Below are 24,027 nucleotides of genomic sequence, written 5' to 3'. Positions count from 1 at the left end.
TATTTTTAATTTATATGTGTATGGTATAATTTGAAGAATTATATGTTTCTATTATGATATGCAGTTATTAAAATAACGCAGTAATAGAGAATTTTACTAAATTAGTAACAAATATTTTGGTGAGCAAGTACTTTGTTATAACTTTTATATATAAATTTTTTTCTATTTTACATTTTACAAGACATGTTTATTATTAAATAATAATTAAATAATACTAATAATTATTGTTTAGGTATTAATTTGACAAATTATTGTCAAAACCTCTGTTACATGTTTTTATATGATGGAAATAAAATGCAAGCATTGCTGTAAATCTCTTTTTAAAGGTAATTCTATCTTGGTTAATGCACATTATGAAGTAAAACAGAATTCAATAGATGTAGGATGTCAGGCAGATGAATCTGATTGCAATTCATACATAACTACAGAAAGTGCACCAGATTGGATTATGAATATCATCAATCAAGTATATCTTTTGTCTAAATTTGTAAAATATATGCTTGTGTGTCTACGAAAAATATGACTAAATATAATTATATTTTCAGGAATCTTGGACCAAGGGAAAATTGCATTGTCCACATTGCAACAGTCGTTTAGGATCTTTCAACTTTGTAAATGATTTAAAGTGTAACTGCGACAAATATGTAAGACCTCCCATAAGAATAATTAACTCTAAAGTAGACATACTATATGAAAATATAAAAGAAGCATAAATAGAAATAAAGTTTTACATTGATCACATATGTATTTTTGTATTATTACGTATTATTTATATATTTAAAAAACCATCTTTGAAACGCTAAAAAATATTCATAAATATTATGGAAAATATATTTCTAAAAAAATATCTTACCTTTTTATATGTACATAAATTATTGTCAATTTTATTACTTTAAATAATTCAAATTACTTTTTCTTAATGTGATTACAATGTGATGAATAATGATACCTGTTAAACTAAAATTTATTGTTTGATTTTTTATATACTTACATTTCCTTTAATTACATGTTTTTTAGCTTAGATATGTATATTGTAATTATGTATACATGAGGGGGCATCAAAGATTATAAGCTTAATTTATAACATTTATATATGTATATACATATATTTTTACAATAACAAGGAAGGATACTATGTACTATTTATTACTTACAGACAACATTGTCAATTAATGCTACTGTCAACTATATATACAATGTTAAAATTATAAGGTTTTTTTACACTATGTACAAAAACTGGATACATTATATATATATATATCTGATGTATAATGTACAATGTGTATCGTAGTCCAGTTGTTTATATTATAAATTAATTTATTCTCTTAGTTTCTGTTATTTTGCAAATTATTTATGATATAAATTTAAACAATAAATCCTCTTCAGCTTTTGAATCTCTGTGACTTTCTATTTTTATGAGGAATTACCATTAATTAAATTGCGGAGATTATGATATTTTAAAATAGATTAGGAATGATGAACAACATTTAATTTAGAGAAATATATTTTAATAATACTATACTTTGATGAGTTTAATATTAATTATGAAAAAGCTTATTTAACTAAGAATTAATATTAAAGGAATAAATTGATTCATTTAATAATCAACTAAGAATTAATATTAAAGGAACTAATTCGTTTTCATTTTAATAGTATCAGCCGTTGCCCCTTATTAATTTATTCATGATAATTTTTGCTAGGATTTTTGTGAACACAATGATAACACTTGCATATATATTTAATATTACATAAATGTCATACACATGATATATGTTTTTTTATCATTGTGGAAAATAAGAAATTAAGAACTTTTATATTAACAATAATAAGATAGTTAAAAGAAAATAAAATATATCATTATTATAACAAATAATTATTGTAAACTTACATTGCAAAGAGAGTCCATATATTTATATTTGTAATTTTGCACTATTTATTTTGCATTACTACGTAATAATTATTTTTCTTCAAATTGCCTTTGGTTTTTTTACCAAACTTCTAAGTTTCATAATCACAGTTTAAAAAATTAAAAAAAGAAATGACTTTAAAAAAATATATTCTTATGAGAATCCATATTTAACTCATATTTAACCAGAAAAAAACTGAGCATAGAGAGAACTTTTACATAATGCAGAGACTTGTATCCAAGGCACATATGGTCCACTAAGCAACATTACGTAAAACAGTTTCAGCATCTATGTTCAAACAGTATAAAAGTTAGTTGATCCACTCTTTATGATATTATTACGACAAAAAAGGTCGTAAAATTGATATACAATAATAGTGCAATTATTAAGAATAATGCTTAGACTAATTACAGGAATATGGTTGATCTTTCGACAGCAATAAGTCAGAAGAAGGCAATGTAATTCAATTAAATTTATAACTGGATCAACCAACATCGAATATGAAAAACAATCTCTTATTCGCATACATATATAGTACATCCTTTCATAGAAGCTTTTTAATAACAGTCGACATTCAGAATATTACAGCCCAATAAAATTTAGACGCTACAACTGAAACATTTCGTCTTGTTGCTGCTCGAGTCTTTGTAAAGAAGTTTTTACTTTTCTTCCTTGTGTCATAACTACAGCAGTTGGAAAATTATGCATATCACTAGAGGACGCAGGTCTTACAGGATCAGAGGAGGGTGACGAGTACGTATTTGATGCAGCAGGAAAGGAGTTTCGTGATTTTGCAGATCTGTGCCGCCGTTGTATGTACATGTCATTGCTATCAATACAGAACCTGCAATAAGATGATTTATTAATTAAAGCGTTGATGCCGCTTGATATTTTTCAAATGTATTGTGCTTAAATTTATAGATAAAAAAATATTTTATAAATACTTCTTTACAATTCTTTTTTATTTTATAAATATTTTATTTTTATAATTTTATTCTTTTTATATAAAATGTGTTGGAAATTTTCTTATTTTAAATAATGGTTTTCTTCCAAATAGCGTAACAGTCCAACTAGCATTGGTTATGTCAGTTTTTATTTTTTTTTTTAATTTGGTACTATATATATGCTTGAAAATGAATCAAATTACTGAATGTGTATAAAGCACAAGAAATAACTTACTCACTATTCCCTTGAGCACGTTTGACTTCTTTCTTGACATTAGCTATTGAAGTATCCATTTTAGCTAAGAAATCATTAACGGAACTTTCATCATCAATGGATGATGATATCGAAGAAGGACTAGATACCTATAAAAAAAACACAACATATTCATCTGTGAATGCTTTCTAATAGTTCACAATCAGTATTGATGCTTCGTATACCTTCTTTTGGATTATACTTACATTTGGAGGAATATCATGCTCATCAGAAGTGACTGATTCGTCATTGCAAACAGAAGCAGAACTGTCTGCACTAACAGGAATGAGTAAATGTTCTCGTAAAAATAAACTATCTGAAGCCCACAATTTATTAATTCTTCTTATTTGTTCTGTCTGTAAAAATTTAAATGAAAAAAATGTCAATTATCTATTGCGACCATTATTGTCTTAAATTATATTGACAATTATAAATGAACCATACCGTAACTCCATATTTTAGAGCTATTCCTTGAAGGGTATCTGTAGGGCACACTGTATGCTTTACTAAACTCTCAGTTCGTGTCATGTGCTTAGCTGTACTCCCATATCTCTTAGGTGCTTTCTCGGTATCTCGGATGCATCTACGCTCTTCCATTTCTCTGGCACCATTTCGTTCCATTATTAGGCCTTTATGATGCTCATAAATGAATGGAACATATCGTAATTCGTCAAAGTTCGTCTTAGATTACGATTCTCAGATCAATCCATTTTATTCGTATAATTTCACATAACCTGTCCGAGAATTTTGCGAAACTCAGTTAAACGATCTGTCGGTCTTCGGTGAAGCGAATGTTTTCGACACATCGAAAATTCGTATTGTTTCACTAACTTATTCTCTTTCTCTCTCTCTTTCTCTTAATTTCTTATGTACATTCTTGAGGTGACTTAAGAATTTAACACTTACGAGATGAAGAACAATAACAAGCGATTTAAGAAACTGGAAGCACTTTCATGCCTGAAACAGCGTACACGCGTGTGCGAAATTTTATCATTCTCTTAGAATCATTGAAAACTTTCGTTGACTTTCGTCGAATTGGTCACAAGGAATATCACGGGGTCACTGATACATATAAACGCTATGGCTGTTTGTGCTCAGGTGATTAGTGCGATCGCTAGTGATCTACTAGTGATCGCATTCGGAGGTGGAAGAATATTTTTCTCATGTCAGCTACGAATTATAGTGTGTTTGCACTGCATTGGCTACTAAGAGATGGCATTATCTGACACAGATTGGCGTTCAAATAAAATTGCAGTTGCGAAAAAAATGCAGCTTTAAAAAAAATCCGTCACTTTACACACTTTTGAAGTTTTTGAAAAAAATATTTGGAAAAATTGTCTTTCCCATAAGCGACAATGCAAAACGTGCCTTGCTTTAAGTCACGTGTAATTACATAAAAATTGAGATAACGACCGCGCGAAACTTTCGGTCAAGAGGCGAATTTAAACGCTTTCACCGCGATAATTTGATTTTTTTGCACTTTATAAAACATTAAACGCGATTAAAGCGCAAAACCGACGATTTTGTGTGTGGGTATATAAAATAAGAAAATAATGGAATGAGATTTTAATAAAAAAATGTTCATTATAATACGTTACACAGTTATCTATTTTTAAATACAATATATTACAGAGAAACACACAATTATAATTTATTGTTATTAATAATATGTCTATTATAATTAGCTTATGATTATTATTATTATGTTATCATTACTATGTGCTAGCCTCGATGAATATATAAGGCAGCAGGAAAAATTATGTGTAATGGGAGACTAATTAATGTATTTTCTTTTTATTAGGGCAACTGTATCATCGATTATTACGATTGTATTAATCCCCAGTAGCTGTGCAACAGTAACGGCGATATTGGTAATAAATAGTTAACATAAGGATAAATATTACGCTACCGCGGCAGTGTACTTCCTGGATTCTGTGGGTAAGGGGTTGGTTCCTCTAATTATCAGGACTATAACGGCTAATATTCTACATGATAGACCCCTCCCCGCTATTTCAAATAGTATTTAACTACTTGATGATTAACATCAAGTAGCGTTATATTCAAAATTGTTTTTTTTTTTTGCTTCATAAACTGTCACAGACAAGTGTTACGGATAATTTTCATTCGTTTTATGAATACCTATACGATCGATTTGATTTTTTTATAAACCTCAAAAATGGTAGAACGATCAGAGTTACAACGGAAATTGGAAGTGTTTGTGGGTGGACACATAAAGTTATAAGGCTATCTAAAAAAGAATACGAGTACAAAAACTGCTCGATTTGATGTAATAGTAGAAATCATTTTGATGTAGTGAGTATCTCTCGGATTTACACATTTCACACAAACACTTTGGCGAGAGCGTCGGCGCCGGCGCTCGCTATAAACGGTCGTGACGGATGGAACGCTACGTCTAGAATACTTTCATCGAATTTCTTCCGATGCGCTGTTATCTCCTGAACACAAGTCTTGTTATCCATGTTCCATAATCTTATACTGCAGTCGTGACCTGTAATAATAAATATGGAAATGATAGTAACACATACATTGAACTTTAATTAGATATGATATTTAGGTATTTTAAAACTTTCTTATCGTAACAAGATTATTATTATTATTATTTAGATCATTAAGTATCGCGTTATACTTACTTCCTGAAAGTAAGTATAGTCCATGAGGATCTACAGCAAGACTAGTAACTGCGTCCAAATGCGCTACCATTGCGTGAGCGAGGGTAGCCGACCGGTGATCGTAAAATCGAATATGCCGATCCTCGTGCGCGGCCACAACGAGCGGTAATGTCGGATGCGCTACGACGCGATTCACGCCCTTTGTCTCGTTCGCCTCGAGCCGCGCCACGATCGCGCCTGTTTCAGTGTCAAATACCACGCAAGCTCCTTCATAAGCCACGACTAGCTTGTGCGGCTCGTCCCTGATGAAGTCAACCGAAGTTGGTATGCCGTCTATAAAAGAAAATAGGAATCATTATATGCAATCATCTACGGACGTATGACACAGAGAAGAAACTTACATTCAATCAATATTTGCTAGATAAAGCTCTGCGGATTTGAGACTCTTTTGTTATTTTTACATACAACTTGCTAATCATTATCTAATAGCGCATTGTTTAATTTTAGAATGTTAGTGTTAAGCAACGTTTGCATACCTTGTTCCGAGACATACGTATTGAGAAGAGGTTGTGGGGCCTGTGGAGCCCAGAGTTTTACAGTTCCGTCTGCGCTGAATGACAGCATGGTAGGACGTAGATGATACATGCTTAAGCCCCAAACGGCGTTTGTGTGCCCTGTTAATGTATGACTAAGGACACTTGGTTCGTACGAGTCGTACGGATCGATATTAGCCGATGGAAGTGTCCAACAATGAATATTGCCATCTAAACCACCGCTATAACATCGATTACCCGCGCTGCACATGGCTAGACACAATACAGGTCCAGTGTGTGATCTGAATGTATAAAGTGGTTCTACATCTAACGAAGCTGACCTGTAAGAAGAGAAAAAAATGATTTACATCGTTAAAATAATACGTTGCAATTAATTAACTTATCTCATAATAAAATTTACAAACTTTTTTGCTGGTACAGTCTTATGAAGATTCCACAATTTCAATGTATGATCATCGCTCGCAGTGATAAGGACTGGATCTGTGGGATGGAAGACAAGTGCCCTGACAGCGTCGAAATGCGATCGTAACGTATATTTCGCATTCCACGTTTTTCTGAAGGTCTCTTTTGTAGTGGAAACCATCTATTGCATAAAATAATACCATTAGAATATTAATAAAGCATATAAAATCATAGAATACAGGAAGAGTTCTTGCAACTTACGTCATATGATATCTCTGCATCATTGTTAACACATAATTGCTCTAATTCTCCTAATTCCAGTGTGGAATCACCTTCTTTATTTGGGCGTCTTGGGTCTGATTGTAATCCTCTATGTAATGCATCTACAAGATAAAGTCGGATTATTTCATTGGAAAACAGAATAATATGATAAATGTATGGTATATACAAGTTTATACTTTAAAATATAAACTTGAAATACGAAATATATGATTTAACATATTGATGTTACTTACTCCATTCTGAAGAATTCATTTCCAGATGAATAGAACCAGGCGGTGATTCTTCAATTTCTGTGAGGAGATTTAATTCGTTTAATACTTCTTCTGCTTCTGCATCTGTATCAACATCCTCCGCTAGAAGGGGAATAGATGCCTGAAAGATAAAGATTATATTAGTGTAAAGCAGTATATACTTACAGATAATAAATAAATAAATAAAATATTAGAGTAAAATAATAATAAAAATTACTTTATTTGGTTTGGTCTCTGTATTTGCATCATAAATTTCATCTTCTACATCTCCTTCCTCCTCTTCCATGTCCATATCTGTGTGCCCCAAAAATTCAAAATTTGCTATAACAGCCGCTTCTGTATCTAATATCATTGCCTCTGCTATAGAAGATGGCTGTTGCTAAAATAAGATTATATTTTTTATAAAAAGATAAAAGGATTCGAATTGTTGTTTTTGTTAGTCTAAAATTAATTTGAAAACAAAAATGTTTATCTTTACCTTTTTTGGGGGTGCCTGTTGTTTTCCTCGGCGTACGAGACTTTCGTTATATTCTTGTTTATCTTGCGCTGTTCCCTCATTTCCATTTAACGCTGGAGTATTCATTTCTTCTGTGTCTGTGTTATTATTTAAACCGAGTAAAGATCGTACTCTGTTTGATCGTACGTCTATTATTGTATCAGTATATCCAATCTCTTGTAAATATCTGAAAAAATGTTGTTATAGACTTCATGGTAAGACTACATACTTATATTTCTTTTCTTATCTTTATTTAGTGTATTAACTTGAGTAAATAATAATAAAGAATAATTTTAAAACCGCATTTAAAATAAAAACAAATATTTTACACACTGCCTTAAAAGTTGACGGCCTTGTCTCCAACTAACATTACTGACAGATGTAAATGAAGCTTCTCCATCTCCTCCTCCACTGCCGCCGCCAGTACCACTGCCACCACCACCACTACCTTCAGAAACATTGCACGTTGTACCCTCCTCATAAAGAGGTGGTTTGATATCTCCTTGCATTACTAAGTCAGTACCATATTTTAATTTATGATACCTTGCTCTGTAGAAATTATAAGAAATTATATGTAACAAATGTTACTATAAAATATACACACACTATAGTGAGTTTAGTGATAATTATCAATAGTTAATACTACAATATATAATGTTGATATTTTTATCTCATTTATATGTAGCAATCTTGATAATTTAATTAGATTTATTTGATGTCTTGAATTTAGCAATATACTTTTTAACAAATAAAAAATAATAAAAATAATTATGCAATTTTTCTTCTTTTGTACCCCAGTATATATACATTAAATATTATTAATGTACAGAATAAATATAAATATTGTATTCAAAATTAAAATAATAATGGCAAAAATATTAAACTTTTTTGTTAATATTATTAATGACTTATTTACCTTTCTTGCTTAAGTGCATACTCTAACATTTTTATTCTCCTCACGAGGTCGTTCTTCAAATTTTCCTGTCCCTTTCTTTCACCCTGAAGAAAAGCTATCCTAGCCTGCATAATAAAATTTCAAAAAAAGAAAAAAATAATCAATGTCAACAGTATTAATGACACTGTTACATATTCCTATTTTTATTTTTATTCATATATTAATATATATAAATAATGTCTTCTACCAATATGTCTATTCAATAGTTTTAATACCGAGAGAAAAAGACACTTGCTACTTTTGACAACATAACAAATTAAAAGTAATACAATGCTAAGATTAACTGTATGGCCAACCTATGAAATACTCATTGTTAATATATTCTATTGCAAATATCTAATTAAAAAATTGCTATTGAATGCTTGGGTCTTATATGTTTCCACGATTCTTCTGTCACATGACAGTTGAAATGGCAATAAGCAAGATGGATAATTGTTGTGCGCTCACTCATACACGATTTACGATTTTTGCGTCACCAAGAAGAATCTGATCCATACCTGAAATTCTGCCCTGTCCAGTTCCCACTGGGACCTTTCGAGCTCGAAGCGGGCCCACTCGTGCTGGATAAAATGTAGTATACCAGGCATCGAGTACTGCGGCCGCTGGTCCTTGGCGTCGCCGTTGCTGCCATTGTCGCTGCCGCCCTGGTGCTTGTTGTTAGCAAGGGACACATTCGCGCCGCCAGCCAGCTGGCCGTTGTGATTCTGGGACGCGGGGCTGCAGCTATCCTCCATTGTGGCACCACAAAACTGGCTCGGCACCTTCATTTCATGACACGGCGGCCATTACAGCAACTTCCCTTTCTTCGCCGTGTACCCCGAGAGTGCTCTCCGGTCGGACAATGTATTTCGATCGGCCCGTCGGAAAAGGAGACAATTATTACGCATGCGGACGCAGTTACGGCGCCGTGTGTACGACTCGCACAAGAAAAAAGCCCGTAGATCCGCTCGTTTCGCAAGCTCTCGCCCGTGCTAACTTTCGGAAAAGCGAAGTCGGAATTGGTGCACGTAGAATCGTCTCCTCTCTATTGCGTCGGCCGCGCTCGTCGTCAACGGGTCAACGGGTGAAAGTAATCACGCGGCATGCCTCACGCCCAGTCGCGAGTTCGTGCACCTCGCCGATCCGCGTGCATCGTCGCCGGAATTTACCCTTTATCGGCGATTCACCGACATTCACTACCCCCTCACGGCAATCTTCACGCCGAGTGGATCGTTCGTTTGTTTTTCTAGTCCTTGCTACGCGGCGCGTTGCGTTTCACGTCAGCTTTTATTGGCCGTCTATCTAGTTACGGGCCGTTCCGCCTGTTCCTCTGACGTACGGAGCCCTCCATTCATCCCCGCGCGGCGAACTCTGTGGACCAATAATGCGATGTTGGTCGCGCAGCCGTGTGCATGTCAATGTGAACGTGAGTGATCCTGTGAAATGAGCCTAATCATAAAGTGGAATCTGGACATATAATGAACATATTTATATCGTGAACTTTTCCGTATTACGAACTCAGTTTGTAAAGTGAATGTCTCTTACATTGCTCTCCCAATTTGTTTTAATTGTGCACACAATTTTCATTCTGTGCATGTGATAGAAACAAAAGAGACATTGAAAAGAAATTTGAAATAAGAACGGTTTAATCCTGACAAGTTTACGAACAATGATTGCACTATTACTTATTCTTAAATTATTATAAAGATAAAATCGAAATTAGTTTGATTTGAAAGTTTTTTTATCATTGACAATGAGTATAATAGATTATGTTTAGTTTCACAAAATTGTAAATGTCGAATAATGAATTGTGTACGATTTTAACTATTGTCCTTATTCCAGTAGACAAAATGTTGGCAATGTTGATAAATTTAGTACAAATGCGCCAATGGCTATTAAGATATAGGTATTAAATTTCAATTAAAAGAGATAACATACATTACAAAGCTATGAAAAATAAAAAAAAGTAACTTTAATGTTTAAAAATCGCGGTTTTTACATTAAAGGTTTTTATTTTATAATTAATAGAGCGCATGTGCAGATCGATATTTAGAAATAACCGCATATAGTCACTGTCAAAAGTTTATGAACATCTGTATAAGGTTAAATTTTCTGATAAAAGAAGAAAGTTAATCAGATTTTTCGATTAAATTGAGATTTCTTTTATATTTATTTATTATAATATGAAAAGACTAGTTTTATATACATACGTGTATTTGTTTTACAGTATTGATTAGATTTACGATAATTTTTAAAAATAAGTTATACAGTAATTTCAATGACTAATCAGAATTACAGTTTTATTAAAGTTTAAAATAATGTTAACAATACACAGTTTAAAAGATTTTTTAAGAAATTTTTTGAATAAACAAAATAGTAAACTTTTATTCAATTGTTTTAATTTTATTTTTGTTTTAAAACATTAAAATAGAATGTGGGAAAGTTATTTCCGTAATTGGAAAAGTCACTTCACCTACACATCTCTAAATGTCAATCTGTTTAGCAGAATAGCCTGAAAGTTTAAGCTTATTATTGCAATATTGATTAATTAATATCAATATAAAATAATTGCTATGCATATATTTATCGGAATAATCAGAGTACACATACGTTATGTAATGGTGGATTTACTGTATACTGTATAACTGTGCAACGCTAAAAGATATACATATTAATAATAAAGCGCATGTGTTTAAAATTCATGAAGCATAATAATCATGCAATAGAAAAATAAAATTCTACATATATAATTTTCACGGAATAATGACAATAACGTAACGCAATGTGTTAGTTTTTATAAGATTTTTTCTCTATAACAAATTTTATTCTAATTAAATGTAATTATTTTAAGTATCTTTCTCTCTTTCTCTGCTTCCTTCCCTCTTTTGCTTCTTCTATTCTGTATTTTTTGTTATCTTTTTTCATGTTTTTTAAATTACATTTTTATAAAGTATTTTAATTGATCCTCATTATACACGATAAATGCCAATTTTACTTTTGCATATTTATTTTATATATGTTTTAAATTTTTTTATTATTTTATTATAAACTTATATTGATTATTATGTATTAGAGTAGATCTCATATATCCTAAATTTAAATAAATTTACTCTATTCTATTTTATTTCCTCTTTTTCTATTTTTAAGAAAAATAAAAAATATTTTATACACATATAAATATTTAATAATTTTGTAAATAAAAGAAATAATATCGTTTAGAAAAACTAGTAAATAAAATAGTATTTATTATGATTTGTTTTTGTAATAGATTAATTAATTTTGTTGTGTGCAAATTAGAAAAAATAAAATATAAAATATAAAAATATTTGAATTGTCAATTTGCAGTTGCAAAAGTCTAAGTTATAAATAACTTTATGTTTTATTTTGAGTTATTCAGTGTTCATTTTAGGAATACAAAGATTCCTAAGAAAATAGAATGAAGAATGGAGTTCTTCTTTTCTTGTTGTTTTTCTTCTCTTTTTTAAGTGAAGAAATGTATAATACAGCAGCAATTTATCTATCTGTGTCACATGCGAGATATCGCATTATGCTATACATACATACACACACATTCGCACGCCATATATACATATATAATTCTAAACAGGAAATTTTTCTATCTTGTATAGGATGTTTCAAAACAACCTGACAACGCGCAACGCATCATGAGACTGTCAAGTATTACGCTAGTTTTATGATGCGTTGCATCATTCCTGTTTGCTCATTAGCAAACTATTTTCAATTGTAATTAAAAAAGCTTTGGACAAAATTTTGCAAAAGGAATTAAAAATCGCTCAAGGATATAATATTTTAAGGACATCAGGCCCCTCAATTCTGTAACTTGTAACGATGTCGTTATGCATCATTGCGCAGGTTTTTTTTGGATCATGTAATAGCTGCGCAATAATACATAACGACAACGTTAAAAGTTACAGAATAGACCCCCAGGTTGTTTTGAATCACCCTGTATACTTCTTACGTATTTTTATTTATAATTATTTTTTCACTTTGTATGTTTATTAATTATTTATAAACGATTAATTATTCAATAAAAAAATTGTTTTTTTTATTTTTAGTAAATTTTACAATAGTACAATTTTTAATTAAATTCTAAGGAAAGGGTTATTATTAAATTTTATAAATAATGTTATTTTGTTTGATAATTAAAGATTATTATAGCAATTGTTTCTAAATTAGGATTTGTATAAAACAATAATTATAAATTTATAATATAATTAAAATATTATAATTTGTAATTTCATGAAATCTGACAAAGATATTTATATCGCAGATATAATCAAACAAAACTAAAAAGTGATTAAGTATTGGAAAAAAGAAGAAGAACAAGATGGTTTCTATACGATAAGCAACAATCTTACAATTAGTGATTGCTGAAGAAATAATACATCGTTGTATCGTTGTTTCAACACAATATGGTAAGCAACGTAATTCTAAGCATATTGATACTAATTATGAAATATATTGTGTTGTAGATGTTTTCTTTGTACATAATTGACGTACATTTAGTGACAATACAATGTATCATATATAACGAATTTTGACATACTTATATTCATTAAATTTATGATTGTTTATCAGAATTCTTTTGTTTGTAATTGTAGCAATGAAAGGAATATTCGCATAAACGTAAGAAAGGTTCTTCAAGGAAGGAAAAAAAAGAAGTAATCCTTGTGGTTAGGCTAAAATTGTTGGTCGGAGAATTTAGGCAACGTAGCGCATGCGCAAACGAGATTCCATATGGAACATATGACGATGTATACGTCGATAACTTTTAGATCTGCATTTATTCATGATTTGTAACAATATATTTGTATTTTTTTAGAATATATTGCTTCTCGTTAAATCTGAGATTTGCTGTATATCTTTAAGTTATCATAATTTTATCGTATTTTCCAAATCGATGTGACACAACGTTAAACGAAATAACGTTGTTAGAGAACTGGCAACGTTGCCAATGTCAGTTGTTTAGCTTGCGACGTTGCAGTTACTGGGTGGTTAAGAATCAGAAGTGCAGTTCGTTTCTAGCATATTTGCTATATAATCTGTAAATATAACCTATTTCCACGTGACAAAAAGTATATAAACCATTGTTTGAAATCTTTCTACGCAGTAATATAACGTAAGTTTATCAATTATCATTATTCTAATGCCTTAATGTAGACTTAGGTCCGTTGAATTTTCCATAATAAGCAATTGTGGGGTTCGAATCGTTGTCAATAATCGTTTTGTTGAGATTCTCTGTACATAAGTCTGAAAACCCTGAACTCTGTTAGAGTAAAGATTTTGAAGTTATTTGGGAGGTTAGGTGTATTTAAAGGTATAAAACCATACAATTAAATTTTCTACACTTTGTCAACTGAGCTAATTTTTATTTCAGTTTTCTTAAAATAAATACACCATGTATAATTAACCGTATTTCGACAGTGCATTGCCAACATTGGGCCTTAGGGCCCAAATTTATGTGCATTTGTTACTGTTGTGTATAGAAGGAAAGGCACCATTTTAGATAGCTTTATGTGCGCCATTTTGTTGTTCTTTCTTTTGAAGTGCATGCTGAATATTTGTATTAATATACAATTGTTAGTAAAACTTTATTATGCAACAAGTGCAATTCATACGAATACATCGTTTTCGCATCATAAATCAATAATATACGTATGCACGAAACTTCGGTAAATTTGACAATTATGTCATTAAAATTTGATGAGATCTTTAGATTTGATACAAATAATATTACGTTTTATGCAAATATATTACCTTCAATGACCTTTGTTTACGAATTATGTTTGTTGTTTATCACGCCATATCAGTGCTGTAAGGTCACCGATCGATTAAAGTACGTGCAACGTCATAACGATAAAATTTCCTCTATTTAGCTTAATTAATTTTTTACGAAACTATCAACAGATATTTTTTTATTATTTTCAATGTGTTATATCGCTATTTTATATTCATATATCATTTGTATGTTTTAACATATATCCAACACAAAAAATTTCGCTTTTTTCAAAAATATATTATGTTTTAATAAAAATTGTTTTAATAAATAATAATTTTTCTAACATCTATTCATCTTGTACTAGTCTTATGTTATATTGAACAATAATATTAGGTTATAATGGATTAAAGTTGAATTTTTTTTCTTCAAAACAAAAAAAAAGGAATTTGTAACCAAAATATAACAAATAGAAAGATTTTAGCAAGTAGAAGCAATTTTATATTGCTCACATTATTGTGTGATTGCATATGTAACATCAACTTTACATCGAAGTAAAAGTAGTAATAGATAGCGCTGCCGATTCAATTTAATCTTTTACTTAGAAAACATTAAATATAATACTTAATATTATAAATATTAAACATTATATATTATATTTTTGATATCTCTAAGATCTTTATTAATTCTTTATTATATTTATTGATTTTTTTATATCGATTATAATTTTTGGAATATAAATTGCTTGTTTTTGTTGAATTTTCTCTTTATTGTTTTAATAGAATTATTAAATTATTGAACCTTCGTGATTTTATTTTGAATATAAATGGATTAATTAACAAAATAGATGTTAATTCGCTAAATTTTTATTAATCTTCTATGGAAGCTGTAGTTTAGAATTGTAGATCAAAAGTTATCTATTGCATGCGAAATATATGTGAAGATAAGTCGAAATGTAAAGAGATTTTTAAAGATAAATTTTTTGTCTTTTGACTTTCTTTTGTATTTTATATGAAATTTAAAGTGCATATTAAGTACTGATCATGAACAGAATGGTCGACATATTTTAATTTTATAAAAGTATATTATCTACATTTTAAAAATTTATTGACTGTATGAATATAATCAAAAGTAATGAAAGCAGTGAAAAGTGATTAATTATTTTGTGAGATTAACAGTCAAAAATCTATATTGTGTGGTTAGCAACAGAGTTAAGATCGAAGTGAACCAACGAAAATCAATTGGTTTACAACGCAGTGAAAGGTGCGCCGTTTCTTTTACCGTTAGCCCTGCCATTGGTACGGTAAAACGGGAGGGGGTCGTTCATCAACCGCTCAATAAGATGAATTCAACGAAAACTATATATAAATTGCTATAAAATTTTACATGAAAATTATACCGACTTATCTTATCGAAAAACTTGATCGCGAATTACGGGGCCCAATACATAAATAAAGTGTACCATATACATGAAACTAAAATTACGTAAATACCTGATATATGATAAGATAATAACAGTGATAAGATAATTTATTGCATTGGATGTACGTTTAACGTTTAAATCAAAATATAATTCGAATAAAATGTAATTCAAAAAACGAACCTGCTGCCATGTTTAATGTAAAAAAAATGTCTAATTACTATTAATGTATTTTTGTGATTTCTTTGTATAATCATACATTTAATCAAATTATTTTGTTAGTAATTTTCAATGTAGTTTATACGTGCTGATTAAAGTTTTGTTATTGCGCAGCCAATCACAAACCTCATAAGCACAGTTTGTGCTTATATTTTTCAATGCTTCGTATGTGTTCGGCCATCTTCGGGACGAATCTCGTGATGAACTCGGGGCCTAAGTGCAGTGTGTTCCACGCTCAATGCGCAAATTTGTCAATGGTATCGGAACTAGTTCGCGCGGTTTCTTTAATTCGTCTTCGGGTTTGAAAATATCGGTGACACTTGATAACGATCTTCGTGATGTCTATAACAATTCGATTTTCAATCGGGGTGTCGTTATTGACTTTGTAGCAATTCATTTGTGTCGGTTGGTTACCTGGCCATTCCAATAAAGCGTCACTTTCCACAACCAACTCGTGCCTCCTCAATCCTTGCAAATCTTAACGTCAGCGTGAAATGATTAGTTCTCTTTAAATAGCAATCGATTTTTAAGGTGACAAACCTTAGAGTGATTTCACAGAAATAAGTGCACTTTTCCGGATCCACAAAATACAATAATTAGCCAAATGGCTTTGCTATATCGAACATATAAAGAACACCAGTCTAAGGAAACATGTTGAAAATAAGGAAGATAAATGACTTTCTGATTATGAAGTATATCATTCATACATCATAACCATCGCAGGGAATGCATTCTGGGCCCGCCATCTTTTGCTCGGTATGCCGATGGATCAGGGCCCTTGGCCCCTTAATCAGGGCCTGATCTCATTCAGGCTCTATAAACAATTTATGCGATAACACATACATACGTTCAATTTGCGAGCATGAAAAATATTTGCTATTTTATTGAGACTTGTCGAACTTCTGCGCCAATCACATGTTCAACAAAGTAGTAACCTTACACGATGCACATCGATCCAGAATAAGGATGCGCGCGCCCGTGTGTGTGTGTACAGTAAACATCAGAATTTTCAAGATACGTTTTGTTTAGTGGATAACCTCTAACACATTGATACATAAATTCGGCAATAATAATAGTTACTAAAATGTTAACTATATATTATTAAAATGTTTAAACAGAAATATGCTTCTGAATGCTACTGTGTTTCAGGAGAGACAAATCTCCATAAAAAAAGAAAAGAGATGAATTAAATGCGGAGAGAGAAAGGATAAGAATCCCAGCAAACATTAACCAACAATAATATAACATCAATTATAATTTCCATTCAACAATATAATAGTTTCGTACAAGATATGTTATATTGCAGTAACGTTATTAAGTGAGAAATTATAATATTGATGTTATGTTATTGTTAGTTAGCGCTTGCTAGGATAATATTAAGCATTAGGCAATTTAGAATAATAGCTTTTTTTCTGTTGGTTTCAACTAAAAACTCATTTTTTCGATGCAAAATGTACTTACGCAGAGTATTTATTTACTTTTATTCATATGTTTTATTTTAAAAAACCAATAACTAAAGAGAAAGTTCTAATACAACTCGTATGGCAATTTTTCAAGAGAATAATAAGAAAAATAGTTTATTCTTATTGTATTTTAATAGTTACTTACTATTGCTTTTGATTTGTAGAAATAAATTTGTAGAGGTCATCTATAAAACAAAAAGTGTCAATTATAATAACTTTGATTACAATGATTTTTATGATTGGAAGTAATCCCTTTTTTTTATTGGCCCTTAACAATATTTTTGTAAGCACAAAGATTAACGATACAGTTTGTTGAAGTATATATATATATATATATATATATATATATGTTTCAAAATGTATTGTAGTTTATTCGTGCAAATATTTTTAGTAGAATATTTTTAAATAATAAATTTTAAGCAAATATAAGTATTATTTTATAATTGTAAAAATTGTAATAAAAATTTATACATATGTTTATTGAAACATTGATTTGTTGATTTATTAAATAAAGCTCCTCTAATATGTTATTATCAATGTACTATGACACATACTATATAGGACAAATATACTTTATGAGTGCAATTGTTAGATTATATTGTGATTATATAACATATAATACGATATTACAATAACATTTTGTGTAGGTAGAGATTATAAAACATTTAATTAACAAGATAAATAAAATTGCAGTGACATTTTACTGTGCTCAATTTCATTATGGAGAAAGCACAAATTGAAGCAGCTAAATCAGAAGCCATTTCCACAGTCTCATATGTAAATAGTACCAATACTAATGAACTATCAAAAGAGAAAGAGGATGAATTATTATTTGGTGCAGACGAAGATGGAGATGATGAAGATGCACTGTCTGATGACAGTTTACGCTTACGATTATCTGATGATGAGGATATTGAACAAGAAGATAATACAACAAATCTGATAAAAATTTCAGAACTTAAATCACAAAATAAAAAAAATGGTACGTAATTATTTTTTACTTGTAATTATAAGAAAATGTTTTATTATCCAATATTATTAGACAACTTCTGGATATTTCACATATGTATATATTTCTTTTAATTTTAATTACTTTATGGAATAATTGTGCAAGTTTAATATGATATTTGTCATATAAGTAAAAATGTAAATATAATAATTTATGTTTTATAAAATATAATCAAATGTGAGTCTTACATTTATTGCGATATTTGTTTTTGCACACATATAGATATTAGCATTTTGTTTGCAGAACAGCTACCCATAAATATAATTGTAGAAAATAAAATTTGCTTAAACACCCAAGAGATTGTAGAAGAAATTACAAAGTCTGATAGCAGAGAATCAGCACCAACGCAGGAGAAACGTAATTCAGGTAATAATATTTATAAAGAATAAAATCATTATCATGAAATCAAATTATTTTTTTGACCAAGAATATGAAAACGTTTAAACTAATTTGTATAATTACTTATAAAATTGTTTGCTTTGAAGATATTAGAAACAAAAGAAAGTCTATTTTATCAAAACTTGTTACAGTAATTAAAATTGCAGAAAGCTCAGCATTGCCTTCAGATGAATGTGTATCAAAAAACAAACGAAAAGGAAATAACGTATATAACCCAGAAAATAACAGTACAACTGTTAGTGAATCTAATAAAAAATGCATTGTCAAATTTAATAACGATTTAGAAATTGCTGAAATAAACAATTTCAGTTTAAATGCAACATCTAAACATGTAAAATTAGAAAATGATAATTCATCTACAAATTATCCAAGTAACATAAAAAATGAAGAAGTAACGATAGACGATGAAGATGGTTTAAAAGAGGCGGTCAACGATAAACCAATAAATTCCACAAATATTTGTAAGTTAAATAAATTAGATGACATAGACGATAATAGTTTTATTATAGATTATATTAAAGTTAATGTTGTTAATAACAAAAAATTTTTTACAGTCACCGTTGTTTCTAACAGTAATAATAACAATTTGAGTGACATAATAAATAAAGTAATAGACAAGGCTATTACAGATGATAAACATCACTCTACACAAAACTCACTCAAAATTAATGATAGTCAAAATTCTATGGATTTAGTTAAATCTCATAATTTTGACAATTTGCCATCTACTAAAGATTCTATTGATCAAGTAAAAAGCAAAAATAAAAATGAGGAACATAAGAACATAAAAAAGAGCAAAAATTCATTGAATACGCAATCTATGCAAGAAGAAACAATTACTATATTAGAATCAGATGAAAATGATTTGTCTAATATAAAAGATAAAACAAGAATAACAAAGAAAACGCGTGATATTAATGAACATATAAACCAATTTGTAGATAAAGTTTATACATCTTCATTACAAACTATTTTACTGGCATCTATTGATGTGGAAGAATCTAATAATGAGAGCGAAACTAAAAATGATTATCCAACTGTTCCAAAAACGAAACGAACAAAAAAAACAAGCAATAAAGTACAAGATGAGGTTATTGAAGAACCTAAACAAGGTAAGAAATATTTTATATATTAAAAGGTAAATATAATATTTTAATAATACATTCCGCGCTGATAATGTAAAATACGTCTGTATGTCACATATGACAGATGCGAAATGTGTTAATTATTATAGTAAGAATTAAAGAAAAAAAGTAATAATTTTTTATTAATAAAATTTTTTTATGCTAGTCGGAATATTTTTTTATCAAATCTTGATTGACGGGCTTATTTTGTTTTATATCTGAACATTAAGGAGTCATGCATCAGTTATACAAAAATTATAAAAATATATATGATTACTTTTAGATCACACCTTATGTGTTTATATATTTAATACGTTTTGTAATAATACCATGAAAACGTGATAGAATTGAAGAAAAAAGATATTCTATTAATATAAAATTAAAAAAAAGTATGTTTTTTTTATAAAATAGGATATTTTCATTCTGTTTTGTTGTATAGCATGTTTTACCACGTTAAATAAGTTTTTATTATAATTCAGTTATAATTTTTGATATGTATATTTGTTAAGATGTATTTTATTTTCATATATTATTATTGCAGAAGCAAAGACGGAGAGCGGACGATATAAACGGAAAACTGCTAGAAATGCGGAAGAGATTATTAGAAAAAAATATTTGAATAGTGACAGCGATTCCAGTGATAGTGCAGAAGAAATTGTGACAACAAATCTCAAATTAAATCAAAACATACGTCTTACATCACCTCCTCCGTTACGTATAATAAAACGTAATTCGGATAATGAAATTTTTAATGGTAATCTAAAGAAATTTAAAACGAGTTCAAAATCCGAGGAAAAGAATGATATCACAAAACTAGCTTTTGTTGAGAAATTTTTCCAACGCGATGTTAAAGAAAAATTACTGAAACTTACGCAAGAGGTAAAAGAATACATCAGAATAAAACATTTTTAACAGCAAAATGTATGATAACCTTTAATTAATTATAATTAATAATTTGCTTAAGGAATTGGAAGAACTTCTGATTCAAAAGATTGTTGAAACAATCACGATGCGTAGTGAAATCGGACAACTTAGAGAACAAGCTCGCATATCGGAAAAGAATCAAGAAGCAATGCGTGGAAAATTGCAACAATTAACAAAACAAGTGAAGGATTTCGAAATGGTTCTAAATCGTAATGCAGCAGACCGGCGTGCGAATGCTGATAAGCTGGTTGCGCCTATAAAAATAAATAGATCCGTAGGCTTACAAGTCAATTTTATAACGGTATTTATTATGAGACATATTTTAATATATTTTTATGATGTTTACTTGAAATTGTGTTAACTGATTAAATGATGTGTATTAGGAACAGGGAATACAGAGCTTACGACAGATACAACAAACACATGTCAAGCCTACGAACGTTCCAAGCACTATTAGTTCTCCAGCTCCTGAGTCAAATAATAATAATACAACAAGTCCAAGACGCGGTGGAATTAAGACAAGATCGCCTCGGCCTGTAGTGACTACACCTACCACTCCTACAGTTTCACAAAGCCCGATACAAACGGCACCTCTTATTTCCACTGTGACACCGGCAGCTTTAGTTGTTGCGAAACCTTTGGAAGCCTCACACACGTTGACACTGCCCAATCAACCTACTGGTGTTCAGCCAATTTTACCTACCGTAAGCAATGAGAAGTTAATAATAATTCAATACATTGTAAAATAGATTATTTCAAATTAATATAAACGTAGTGTTTTATAGCAGTATACTGATTTATTAGATTAATTTGATTGTGCAAATTTTTACAGCCACAGATTCAGCCTCAATCACATCAGACTATTCTCCTAAATGGTAAAATACAAAATCAAGTAAATCGTCCACAATCGATAGTTCCAAAGCCAAGAAATAATGATCTTATCGATCTTACTGATGAAGAAGAAAAAAATAAAAGTAAGTTCACTTTTTTTATATTTACGTAATACATGTATGAGTGAATCATAGATAGATTATAATCTATATTTATATATCTATTTTCAAGCATGATGATAATCGTAAAATTATAATTATTCCATCATTTATATTATTATCTAATATGCGCCGAATTCTGTACATAGCAACAAATGTGAAAGTTACATCCGTAACTACAGCCTCTGTATTGGAGCAGCAAATGAACGTTACGTCGAAACCTGTACCATCCTTCCAAAGGGTACTACAAACAATACCGACAAATGTTGCAATTACGACGCAACAGGCTAGTATAAGGGTGATAGCACCTAACCAGCCAGCACCAACTGCCCTTGTAGTAAGTATTTTCTTCTCATATCGTGAATATATATCTACGCAACAACATCGAAGAAAGAACAGAAATGTTCTTGTGTGTATAATCTTTTTTTCTCTTTAGAATAATATAAATTCGCCCAGATTGGCATATGTGATGCAAAGTGGAATGGGTTCACCGAGACCAGTATTAATAACATCAAATGCAAATCAACAAGTGCAGGTTGGTATAACAATTTTGTATTGTTTTCCCGAGAGTTCTTTTTTGAATAACGATGAAATTATTAAATTTTATTATCGCTTTTAAATATGAAATTTGATAGAATCAATTACAGATTCGACCAGTGACTACATGTAGAGCACCGTTTTCAACTGTTACGTACCAAACAGGTAATCACACTACATTAAAAATATATATCGCACATAATATGTTCTTTTCCACATTATTATAACATTATTAAAACAGCTCTTTTTCACATTATTATAGCACTATAAATAATTAACAAGCATTATAGTGAAAAATAGTAGCATTTCATGCAATTTTATTGCGCTATTTTATGTTATATTATTTTCACTTTACTATTTTGTAGGAGTCTCATCAATTGCGAATGGTACGGTACGTGTAATTACTACACCGGCTTTGTCAAATATACAGATGAGCAAGGTGAATAAAAAAAAGTTGTTTTATCTTTATGATATGTATTTATCAAAGGCGATTATAATTTTACTGTCATTTTATTTCAGCATCCTGCACCATTGCCAGATACTCCAACTTACGGAATAACACCCGGTTGGAAACTTCCACCGCCTGCTCCATCGTTGAAGATTGCAAAAGTCGCAAACGGAAAAGATGGTAAAGAATCTTTCAATCTTACAAGCTAGTGATTCATTAATAAAATATTGTTAAAGTTTTCAAATATATAACGTTAATGTCGTATTATTAGGTATAGTGCTATCGTGGAACATGAATCTGTCAGATAAATATGCAGAGATAGCTAGTTATCAATTGTATGCGTATCAAGAAGTTCCCGGCGTGAATCCTACCACAACACTATGGAAAAAAGTTGGAGATGTGCGAGCATTGCCACTGCCTATGGCGTGTACTTTGACTCAGGTAATAATATCAGTACTATAACTGGTCAAGGTCAGAGTATTGAGCTCCTTGACATTTAAAAATAGCGATATTATAAGAACAATATTTTTATTACAGTTTTCTGAGGGTAACAATTATTACTTTGCCGTCAGAGCGGTCGATACACATTCTAGAAAAGGACAGTACAGTATACCGGGTAATATCTCTTTATAGAAAAATAAAAACATCGAGATCTCCATTTTTTACTTTTACTATTTAATGCATAATTGTGATACAAATAGTTAGTAATTTTATAATAACATGGTATTTTGTGTTGTACATTTAAGTGGATTTGATTTGATAGATAATACAAATTGTCTTCTTTTAACTGTTAACTCTGAATGAAATAACTATTCCCATAAATACTTCCAATCAAACACGTAACGTATCGCATGTAATTCCTGACTTCATGATAAATATCTTGTTCTTTTAGAGATTGATATTACCAGGTGAATTTTTAATTTCATATATTTTTTTAGAACAAAATATTGATGGTATATTCACATATTATTGTAATTTTTTGTAATCATATATTTATGATTAATTTTTATTCAATCATATATTTATAAATTAATAGAATTATATATGCTTCTCTTGATTTCTGTTGTTTATATCATTGCACATATTTAAACTTTTTTGATACACA

General features: G+C 30.0%; 3 protein-coding genes and 1 long non-coding RNA gene across 13 annotated transcripts; 1 reads left to right on the top strand and 3 right to left on the bottom strand.

The window, feature by feature from the left end:
• Positions 1-946: 946 nt before the first annotated feature.
• LOC105676249 (LysM peptidoglycan-binding domain-containing protein red) lies at positions 947-4,449 on the bottom strand. 2 transcript variants are annotated; one of them, XM_067351057.1, is made up of 5 exons: positions 4,011-4,331; positions 3,549-3,838; positions 3,311-3,460; positions 3,087-3,214; positions 947-2,751 (listed from the first exon to the last, which is right to left on the bottom strand). In XM_067351057.1, the coding sequence occupies exons 2-5, from the start codon at positions 3,723-3,725 to the stop codon at positions 2,514-2,516; spliced, it is 693 nt and encodes a 230-aa protein (XP_067207158.1). In that variant the 5' UTR covers positions 3,726-3,838; positions 4,011-4,331; the 3' UTR covers positions 947-2,513. The 2 variants fall into 2 exon arrangements, with proteins under 2 accessions (XP_067207158.1, XP_012229407.1); XM_012373984.2 differs by having other exon boundaries at positions 3,091-3,214; positions 3,549-4,449.
• Positions 4,450-4,655: 206 nt separating this feature from the next.
• On the bottom strand, positions 4,656-9,441 carry Cka (Connector of kinase to AP-1). Its single transcript, XM_012374619.2, has 11 exons — positions 9,172-9,441; positions 8,636-8,739; positions 8,053-8,268; positions 7,702-7,906; positions 7,441-7,602; positions 7,206-7,344; positions 6,952-7,073; positions 6,693-6,871; positions 6,271-6,608; positions 5,756-6,067; positions 4,656-5,613 (listed from the first exon to the last, which is right to left on the bottom strand). Exons 1-11 carry the CDS (start codon positions 9,439-9,441, stop codon positions 5,444-5,446), a joined length of 2,217 nt encoding a protein of 738 aa, XP_012230042.1. The 3' UTR covers positions 4,656-5,443.
• Positions 9,442-9,938: 497 nt separating this feature from the next.
• Positions 9,939-23,716, top strand: wde (windei). Of its 9 annotated transcripts, none has more exons than XM_012374626.2 (18): positions 9,939-10,079; positions 12,945-13,089; positions 13,276-13,793; positions 18,186-18,474; positions 18,745-18,867; positions 19,047-19,361; positions 19,455-20,012; positions 20,566-20,903; positions 20,989-21,249; positions 21,332-21,652; positions 21,781-21,922; positions 22,087-22,274; positions 22,374-22,472; positions 22,573-22,639; positions 22,840-22,913; positions 22,994-23,102; positions 23,194-23,363; positions 23,460-23,716. In XM_012374626.2, exons 4-18 carry the CDS (start codon positions 18,213-18,215, stop codon positions 23,553-23,555), a joined length of 3,123 nt encoding a protein of 1,040 aa, XP_012230049.1. In that variant the 5' UTR covers positions 9,939-10,079; positions 12,945-13,089; positions 13,276-13,793; positions 18,186-18,212; the 3' UTR covers positions 23,556-23,716. The 9 variants fall into 9 exon arrangements, with proteins under 9 accessions (XP_012230049.1, XP_067207137.1, XP_012230048.1 ...); XM_067351036.1 differs by having other exon boundaries at positions 19,032-19,361; positions 19,842-20,012; XM_012374625.2 differs by having other exon boundaries at positions 19,032-19,361; positions 22,585-22,639.
• On the bottom strand, positions 15,132-16,585 carry LOC136998442 (uncharacterized). Its single transcript, XR_010889014.1, has 2 exons — positions 16,444-16,585; positions 15,132-16,371 (listed from the first exon to the last, which is right to left on the bottom strand). It is a non-coding gene; the product is annotated as an uncharacterized lncRNA (long non-coding RNA).
• Positions 23,717-24,027: the final 311 nt, after the last annotated feature.

The sequence above is a fragment of the Linepithema humile genome, chromosome 3 (genome assembly GCF_040581485.1).
Source record: "Linepithema humile isolate Giens D197 chromosome 3, Lhum_UNIL_v1.0, whole genome shotgun sequence".
NCBI lineage: Eukaryota > Metazoa > Arthropoda > Insecta > Hymenoptera > Formicidae > Linepithema > Linepithema humile.
This window is presented reverse-complemented; position numbering and strand designations above follow the sequence as displayed.

Excerpts from the sequence above, each read along its gene's own strand:
- LOC105676249 (XM_067351057.1), bottom strand. The coding sequence starts at position 3,725 with ATGGAACGAAATGGTGCCAGAGAAATGGAAGAGCGTAGATGCATCCGA. Across the intron at positions 3,461-3,548 it reads CTCTAAAATATGGAGTTACG|ACAGAACAAATAAGAAGAAT; the intron begins GTATGGTTCATT and ends AAATTTTTACAG. Across the intron at positions 3,215-3,310 it reads AGCATGATATTCCTCCAAAT|GTATCTAGTCCTTCTTCGAT; the intron begins GTAAGTATAATC and ends TTTTTTTTATAG.
- Cka (XM_012374619.2), bottom strand. The coding sequence starts at position 9,441 with ATGAAGGTGCCGAGCCAGTTTTGTGGTGCCACAATGGAGGATAGCTGC. Across the intron at positions 6,609-6,692 it reads AAGACTGTACCAGCAAAAAA|GTCAGCTTCGTTAGATGTAG; the intron begins GTTTGTAAATTT and ends CTCTTCTTACAG. Across the intron at positions 5,614-5,755 it reads ACTATACTTACTTTCAGGAA|GTCACGACTGCAGTATAAGA; the intron begins GTAAGTATAACG and ends TTATTATTACAG.
- wde (XM_067351035.1), top strand. The coding sequence starts at position 18,213 with ATGGAGAAAGCACAAATTGAAGCAGCTAAATCAGAAGCCATTTCCACA. Across the intron at positions 19,362-19,454 it reads AATAAATTCCACAAATATTT|TCACCGTTGTTTCTAACAGT; the intron begins GTAAGTTAAATA and ends AATTTTTTACAG. Across the intron at positions 20,904-20,988 it reads TACTGAAACTTACGCAAGAG|GAATTGGAAGAACTTCTGAT; the intron begins GTAAAAGAATAC and ends AATTTGCTTAAG.